This window comes from Austrofundulus limnaeus, unplaced genomic scaffold (genome assembly GCF_001266775.1).
Source record: "Austrofundulus limnaeus strain Quisiro unplaced genomic scaffold, Austrofundulus_limnaeus-1.0 Scaffold2354, whole genome shotgun sequence".
Classification (NCBI taxonomy): domain Eukaryota; kingdom Metazoa; phylum Chordata; class Actinopteri; order Cyprinodontiformes; family Rivulidae; genus Austrofundulus; species Austrofundulus limnaeus.
The window spans coordinates 9887-19112 of NW_013954756.1; the positions used below are offsets into that span (position 1 = coordinate 9887).

The 9226-nt window shown below is 37.5% G+C and overlaps 2 protein-coding genes across 2 annotated transcripts; one reads left to right on the forward strand and one right to left on the reverse strand.

Annotated features, from left to right (window-relative positions):
* Positions 1–991: 991 nt before the first annotated feature.
* LOC106510847 (serum response factor) lies at positions 992–4317 on the forward strand (the record flags this gene model as incomplete). The annotated part of the gene is given in 2 exon segments (XM_013999573.1): positions 992–1068; positions 2476–4317. Coding segments are annotated over 2 exon segments (167 nt in total), but the record flags the coding sequence as incomplete, so codon positions are not given.
* Positions 4318–5553: 1236 nt separating this feature from the next.
* On the reverse strand, positions 5554–7486 carry LOC106510849 (protein FAM160B1; the record flags this gene model as incomplete). The annotated part of the gene is given in 2 exon segments (XM_013999575.1): positions 5554–7298; positions 7383–7486. Coding segments are annotated over 2 exon segments (216 nt in total), but the record flags the coding sequence as incomplete, so codon positions are not given.
* Positions 7487–9226: the final 1740 nt, after the last annotated feature.

A 9226-nucleotide genomic window follows, 5' to 3' on the forward strand; every position in this document is an offset into this window, starting at 1 on the left:
AGAAGCTAAAGTAACAAAACAATAGCTAAAAGTAGACAAAGGCTAACTAGAAGCTAAAGTAACAAAACAATAGCTAAAAGTAGACAAAGGCTAACTAGAAGCTAAAGTAACAAAACAATAGCTAAAAGTAGACAAAGGCTAACTAGAAGCTAAAGAAACAAAAAGCTAGCTAAAAGTAGACAAAGGCTAACTAGAAGCTAAAGAAACAAAATGTTAGCTAAAAGCAGACAAAGGCTAACTAGAAGCTAAAGAAACAAAACACTAGCTAAAAGTAGATAAAGGCTAACTAGAAGCTAAAGAAACAAAACACTAGCTAAAACACAAAGGCTAACTAGAAGCTAAAGAAACAAAATGTTAGCTAAAAGCAGACAAAGGCTAACTAGAAGCTAAAGAAACAAAAAGCTAGCTAAAAGTAGATAAAGGCTAACTAGAAGCTAAAGAAACAAAAAGCTAGCTAAAACACAAAGGTTAACTAGAAGCTAAAGTAACAAAACACTAGCTAAAAGTAGATAAAGGCTAACTAGAAGCTAAAGTAACAAAACACTAGCTAAAACACAAAGGCTAACTAGAAGCTAAAGAAACAAAAAGCTAGCTAAAAGTAGACAAAGGCTAACTAGAAGCTAAAGAAACAAAACACTAGCTAAAACACAAAGGCTAACTAGAAGCTAAAGAAACAAAATGTTAGCTAAAAGCAGACAAAGGCTAACTAGGAGCTGAAGCAGCTAAAGGTTAAAAGTAATAACTTGCTATAACTAGCTCTGCTGCATGACTAATCATTTAACTACATTAAAGCTGCATCTACTGCTAGCTGCCACTGCTAATTGAAATTCATTCATTCATTCATTCATTCATTGACCTTAAACGTCTTTACCTTAGTTTGACAGATATTGAGCTAAATGAAGAAGCTAAAGTTAAAATGATGCTAACACCCTGCAGAGTATCAAACCTCCCAGCAGACAGGTGATGTGGGTCCCTGGGTTTTATTTTGCAGGTGCGGTCCCCCAGGTGTTCCTCACGGGCCCCCCAGGAACCGTGCAGATCCCCGTCTCGGCAGTGCAGCTACACCCAGTACGGCAAGATCTCCACTTCACAAGTGAAACTCTCATATTCCCTCTGCACCCAGCATGCCACAGTGACCTGCTGCACGAACGCACCCTAACAGAGCACCGGCACACGAGCTGCAGAGTTTTACACCTGCTGCTGGTTTTATGTGTTGTTGGAGGAATGTGGGCGTTTCTTGTTTTAAAGCACACGCAGTGAAGCACCACCGTCAGCTGTGCATGGAAGCTTTGTGTTCTTTTAGAACCGTCCCTTTAGATTTAATGTTTCAGCACAAATACAAACTGAAAAGGTTTTTATGAATTAAACATGATTTCATTCTGATTTTATTTACTCTTCTGGATTTGAGGTTATAGATTGTGGCCCGTTTTATTATTTCATCCTAAATATTAGTAAAAGCATTTGCAGGACGTCSGTGTATGGCAGGCCAATTTAACATAAAATCTTTTTCTAATTACATTCTAGATCAGTAAAAACGAGTTTTGACTAGAAACAACTACATTTTGATTGTTCTYAATGTGTCATATTTGACATATTCAACTGGAATTATGAATTCAACATGAACAGATAATTTGTCTGTCATTGCAGCAACCTAAAGTTCTGCACCCAGCAGGGGACATTTCCTAATTCAGATATCTAAAAATGTCATTTTGACTCCTCATATTTACGTTTGAGGTACAGTATCTTGAATTGTTCGAGTGAAAATGTAAATGCAGATATTTTAAATGACCATTCAGGATAGTCAAAATGTAGTTGTTTCTAATCAGAACTAATTTTTAGATGATTACGGAGAGTCAGAGGATTTTATGTTAAAATGGCCTGCCGTAGAACCCATACAACTAAATAGTAACATTTTTTTAATTAGTCAAAAATATAATTAGATATCTTAGTTAACTAATAAGTTCAGGCCAACATTGTAAACAAGAAACTCTTCTTAATGTTTTGCCTGTTGAAATAAAGGTTAAATAAATAAAATAAAGTTATAGACCAGTTTCAGAAATCTGAATGWAAGTGTGGTGAAGCTGATTATATGTTAAAATGGCCTGCTGTAGACTCCATGCAAATAGATAGCAACTCTGTCATTTAAARTGGTTTTAAAATATAATTAAAAATATTTTAACTAAAAGAACCCATTTTTAGAAATGCACAATGGAATTAGTCTGATTTTATGTTAAAATGGTCTGCCATAGCCTCCATACAACTAGCTAGTAACTTTGTCATTTAAACCAGTCAAAACTATAATTAGAAATGTATTAACTAATAAATAAAAGCAGTTTCAGATACCTGGATTGTTAAGTGTGGTGAAGCTGATTTTATGTGACAATGGCCTGCCGTAGCACCGTCTGTGTTGGCCCTTTCTGATATGCCGTGTGTGTGTGTGTATGTCTCTTCCTGACACGCCGCTCTGTCCCGCAGATGGTGATTGGCCAGCAGTCGAGCGGCAGCAGCAGTAACCTGACGGAGCTGCAGGTGGTCAACCTGGACCAGAGCTCGAAGGGCGACTGACAGGCGGCGGCGGCGGGAGCTGCTGAACACGGCACACCCAGGGAKACACACACAAATACACACATCTCTATTTATTGTGATGCCTTCCTACAAAAACAAACRATCACTTTTCTGAATGTGATTTTTACACACATAAAGAAACAATCAAGGGCCTATGTGTGGCAGATTATACAGTATGAAGTATGTTTTTTGGTATATAAATATATATATATTCGCATAGGAGATATATCACTATCCTTGGAGCCTATTTTCTATGCTGTTAGATGGTGTTATTTTTGTGTGAGCGTGTATTTTTCTCTTTATTTTTTTAATATAACTACACAAACGCTGCAAGGTGCCACAGCTTCACACCAGCCAAAGAGACATTTGTTTGTCTGAATGTTCCAGTGTGAAAAATGTGCACGAAAGCACGTGTCTGTGTGTACACATATCTTCCTTTGTGTTTTTGTAAACGGGCAGGGACAATCTTACTGACCTACAGAGGAAAACATAAGAGACGTTTGGAAAATTGTAAATAAATTTTTTGAAGAGGAAAAAAAATGTATTTTTTAGTGCGGTTCAATTTGTGCGTTGGCATGTAGTGTTTTTTTTTTTTTTACCTTTTTTTTAAAATGTACATGGAAATTGATTTGCATAAAACTTGTTTCTGTAAATTAATTTAATACACATCYTTTTGTTCACGCTGTCTGGGAGTTTTTCACTACAAGATGGAGACAGAAAACAGAATGTTTTCTTTGTTTTTTTGTTTTGTTTTTGTGTTTTTGTTGAAAGAAATCATGTAAAAACATCATGTAGCTGGATGATTTCAAGTCTGACATGCTGTCGCGTTTCTGTTCATGAGCTCTGGATTCAGTTTTGCCCGTGCTCTTATCTGGCACTTTAAAGCAAAAATGACTATCCCGTAAGTTAGCTTAAAATCATGAAATGCTATCTGATCAGCCTGGGGTCGCATTTCATCTTGCGTCCAACTCCCGGGAGGACTACAGTCCCGTGAAACGTATTAGAAAACTCCTTTTAATGTGAATCAGTTTTCATAAAGCATGAATTTATTGAGCTGTAAGCGCTTTTAGGCAAAAGTTACCCTGATCTGTTTTTTGATATTAAACATTTTTCTTTAATTTAGCTAAACTAGCGAAACATGTTAGCCCTACAACTCCTACTTTGTGTTTAACCTGAAGCAAAAGTCATCATTTTCTGTGCTGCAGYTAAATTTTGTCCCTAATAAAGCACTCTTATTTAAATCTGCAGAACTTAATTGGGTTCTTAATAAATGTGACGTAAGCGCGGTGAAATGTTAACATTAGGACCTCGACTGCAATCAAATAATGAGTAATTACACCAAGAGCCTCTCCTCTGCACCYTAGTGCCTCTTATCTGATTCCTAAAGCAGTTTGACGACAGAAATGTAGTTTTTATTTTTTCCACAGCAGCTCYTCACATCATCCTCTGCTGCACCCAGAGTTGAGACACTCTCCTGGACTCAGAATTATCTGGATGATTGAGCGTTTTAACCTCCTCATTGCTTGCCGCTCTGCATCTGATCTGCTTCTGTAAAGACATTTTACTGAAAAACGTAAAAAAAAAAATTTAAAAAGTTACGGACATTCAGTGCTATTTTTCTGGTTATTAAAAATGTTTAGAAAGATCGAACAGATTTTGTGGTTTTACCCCATCGTTGAAAGAAATGGTTATTTTGTGTATTTTTGTTTTATTGTACAGACGTTTTGTAATAAAATGATGAAATCTGCTGGAGAGGATTTGTGTTTCCAGTGAAATCCATTAAAAGCAACACTAAAGGTGCCTCTTGCTTCAGATGGGATCTGCAGTGAGAGTAGGGAGCAGGTGGAAGAGAGCCTGGAGAGGTGAAGTGTTACATCCTGTTTATATCACTGACCTGTTCGACAAGTCTTTCCTCAGAGGTTTAAAACTAATGGAGCTAAAGAAACATGAGCGTCTTGAGAAACTAAAAGTTGAAAATTCGATTCCAAATGTCCACTGGAATTATTTTCATCAACTAACATTTCAGGCAAGCCAGCTTATTTTGAAGACCTCTACACTAAAGATAACTGGAAGCCTCTTTTAGGCGTTAAACTAAATATATAATTTTTGTGAGACAAAATTTCACAAGTTAGCGTAAGTTGTCTAAAACTTTAGTGCGACTGGGCCTTAAACTGAAAAACTCAAGAACAAAAATAAAAAGGGACGGAAGAACAAAAGCTTGTTGGTTCGATTTCTGATCTTGAAAGTTTCTATTGAACCATCTGCATGGAGGAGGTCATGAAAAAGTTTATTTTTTTATGAGAAACATTAAAATAAATGCACTGAAGAAAGATGCAATATGTGTGAAAAATGAGTTAAGTCACGATTTGATGCAGAAAGATCAGGTGATCAGGGTTCAAATCCCACCATCAACTTTGGTTATACAATAAAACAAAATTGAACAAAGCCTGAAATACCTAGTGTCAAAAATTTTCATTTTTAAGTATCACTACTTGGCTAACCTTGGGGATGTAAAACTTTTGTGAGCGTGAGTTGAGTACTGGCACAGTAATTAAAATCATGACTTTAGTGCAGAAGGATCAGGGTTCAAATCCCACCACCAACTTTGATTATACAACATAAAATTAGATAAAGCCTAGAAAAACCTAATGTCAAGTTTTCTTCATTTTTGAGTATCACTTGGCTAACCTTGGGGGTAGTTGAGGATTAGCACAGTAGTTAAAATCACATAACTAATGCAGGAAGATCAGCAGCCCAGGGTTCAAATCCCACAGCTGACTTTCAGGTACATTTGTCAAAGATGCTTTAAAATAAATACTAAGTAAATAAACATGTAGATTTGACAGTTTTTAAGATCAACCCTCCAAAGCAACAGGTAGATGTGATGCAGGATGGACAGAATTAGAGGCGGGAAAACTCAGGTTGACAGACACCTGCAGGCTGTGGAGCCAGATTATCAGCTGAGATCATCAATCTGAGATGCAGAAACACAGATCCACAGTGTTTAATAAGGCATCTTTTCTGTCAGCTAAAAAAAAAAAAAAATCACAGACTGAACTGTTTTTTTTTCTTTAAATAATGAAAAATCATTTAGGCATGCATTTACACCAGATAGTATATCTCTATTGCTATCGTACACAGAAAATATACAAACGTATGAAAAATAGTAGGAAACATAAGTGATATAAATGTGCGTGACTGAATGTCCAAGTTTTAGGGTTTTTTTTTTTTTTTTGGTTTATGAAGAAAAAGATTTAGAAAAAAAATTAATAAATTTTAAAAATTAAGACAATGTGCAAAATCTGAATCCATGCAAGCAATTAATTGCATAATGTAGCTCAGGTGCAGATCTGTGGAGGAGAAAGAAACCAGGAAGTCGTGGTTTTGATGAATAATACCATCTGGGATTACATTAAAAAATGACAATAAAGATACATTAAATAGTATTTTTATAAGCATTGATCTGATGAGCCACTAAAATTAGAGATGCCAAGGCAACACAAAGCACCACAAATACATTTTTTCATCAATCAAAAGAAGAAACACTGTGAAAAAACGTGTTACGTTTTTTTTTTCCAGGCTTAGAGTTCAATAAAGTTTGAACTAAATCCAGCAGAAAAAAATCTAACTTGTTTTATAAGGATGAACTGAAAACACGTCAACATAAAAAGGTTCCATTTTTAAATTCCAGACTTAAGACTCTGCTTATTGAAAGTTCTTCTAAACATTCCAGCAAATAAATGACTGACAACACTGCTCTGAGAAGAAGCAAACGGGGGTCCGCAGACAGAAGACGACGCGCTCTAACATCTAAAAATGTACAAACGATGCAGTGCAATGAGGTCCGTGTGCAAATCATCTGCAAAGTTCACGTTTCTGCGAGGAAAACGTGACGGGTGGTGGCGCATGGAACGCTTAAAGCCCAACTATAGACGAGTTTAGTCACAGAAACAGACGAGTTAAAAAGGCAACCTGACAACAAACAAAAAGAACAAACAAATAAATAACTTGGCATTTAAAATGAGTGCAGCATTTCTCATACTGCACTTGATTTAGGTTATTTTGTCTTCAAACAAACATGAAGGTTTTTACCATTAAAATAATGTCTCAAAAGGAAACATTTGTAACTGAAATGTTTTCACATTAAGGCAATGACTTTTTCCTTTTTTTTTTACAAATAGATGGAAATGGGACAAAATAAATACATTTTCTCCTGAATCATTAGACACGCACGCACGCACACACACACACACACACACACACACACACACACACACAGAGAGAAAAGGGGGGCAGTGAAAAACTGCAGAGTCCAGTGAACACCTCTCTGCAGGCTGGAAAGTGTCTGAGCTTGAAAAAAAAACAAGATCAAAAACTTTCCAAAGAGGAACCCTTCTTAGGAACGAGGAAGAGGAGCGATGAAGCCCCTCCGTGTGGGTGTTAACAGTCATGTGGGGGGTGGGGGAGAACCATGAGTGGGGATGTTTTACCAACCCTGTGCCACCGAGAACCCAGAAAGGTTCATTCGTCCCATCCCGACCCGACCCGACCCGACCCGACCCGACGGCCCAGCTGAGGCAGACGGTCGAGCAGCGGGAGGAAAAATAAAATAAAAATAACTTCACGGTGAGGTGGAGGCTGTGGCGTGGTACTTGACGAAGGCGATGGCTGCCAGCTCTTTGCAGAACTCCTCCAGCACGATCACGCCTTCCAGCAGCGTGGTGTGGTCGATGCTGCGAGGACAGAGGGAGGGAGGTGAGCGTGCCAATATTAATTAATTAATATTTAAAATGAGGGAGTAGAACAGAGATACGTACGTGATGCCCTCCGGCTCCAGGCCTAATAATCTCTTCCTGACGAGCAGCAGTTTGGAGGTGAAGTCTGGGATGCGGTGAATCCTCAGCATCAGGTCTCCGACCACCTGKAGCAGGTAAATCAAACCACAAAGACAGAAAATCGTGTTTCTGGTAACAAAGAGCAGCAGCTTCTCAGGTAATTTAACTGAAGCTAGTTTAGAGAAACGGTTTAAGAACTTAAAGAAATCCTGCATTAAATTAAAGCAGGAGATTTGATTTGATTTATTTGGGACCACACTGAACAACAACACTCCTGACCCTGTTTTATACCTGATTTAGCTACAGTAGCTGTGTTTCCACTGACCATGAAAATGTGCGAATTAGAATTTCGAAAATAAATTTGCTCAATGGAAACACGTCAATTTCAAAAAAAATTATGTTTTTCGACAAAATGTTTTTGCACTAGGATGAGGTGGTATTTTGGCCTTATTGAAATTGGTGTTTTTCGCAAAGCTGCAATGGAAACACTTTTTTTTGCGCCACGGGAGTCACGTGATCAACAACCAGCTGTTTCTACTGGTGAAAAAGACGATGACAAAGAAGATAACAGGAAGTAGAAGTAGTAGTAATATCACAGAAGTAGTATAAAGTAGTAAACTCACCGACTACAATTTCCCAAAAACACAGCATACGTAGGCGCTCCCAAGTAGGGACTTGTCTCTGGAAAGCCTCGATAAAAGAAGCCGACYTCTCCTCTGATGATTAGGGGTGTAAGAAAATATCGATACACTGAAATATCGRGATATTTCATTTCCCGATACTGTATCGATATTCTAAAGCCCTGTATCGATTTTTAATTAAGTTTTAAAATGTCAACCTTCTTGCCAACCGTTCATTTTTATGTTGTAGTTCAGCCTCTGACCACTAGTTGGCAGCAGTGAGCCAGACATTTGGCTCCTCTACCTCTTGAGCGCCAGAGAGTAAGGGTAGCATTAGCATTGTAAGTAAACATTAGCTTTTTTTTCAGTAGAGGTTTTTATTTAATAGAATTTTTGGACAAAAAAAAAATCGTAATATATTGCCTTGCTTACAGTATCGCAATATATCGGGATATATCGTATCGTGACCCCTCTTATGATATGTATCGTATCGCCAAATTCTTGCCAATACACGGCCCTACTGATGATGAGCACTAGTGTCGTGGTAGCAACATGTGTTTACATCCATCGCCGCCATGTTTGTAATGACTTATCAAGAGAACAAATATATTCACGCGTGACTTTAATAGCATTTCTAACTTAATGGAAACACAGTTAGGAAACTGTGTTTTTTAGACATTAACAGAATATCAACAAAGTTTTGCGCACATTTGCAATGGAAACACAGCTACTAAAACCTAATGGCTAAAATTAAACATTAATATGAATTCAGCTTTTTTAAATAAAAATGCATAAACATTCAAAGCTACTGAATTAATACAAACACTTATGTTCAACTTCAAACTGATCAACTTTGTTTTTGTTGCAAATATTCACTCATGAATTTGATGCTGCAACACGTTCCAACACAYCTGAGACAGGAGCAACAACAGGCTGGGAAAGTTGAGGAAAGATAAATAAAACAGCTGTTTGGAGCAATGAAACAGGTGAACAGGTTGAGTGGAAACAGGTGTCACGATAAAGGGAGCATCCTCGAAAGGCTCAGTCGTTCACAAGCAAAGATGAGGCGAGGTTCACCACTTTGTGACCAAACTGTGGACACAAATAATTTAATGATTTCATCATCTGCAGTCCATAAAATCATTCAAACATTCAGAGAATCAGCAGCGAGCCTGAAACCAACACTGACTGAGCCGTGACCTTTGA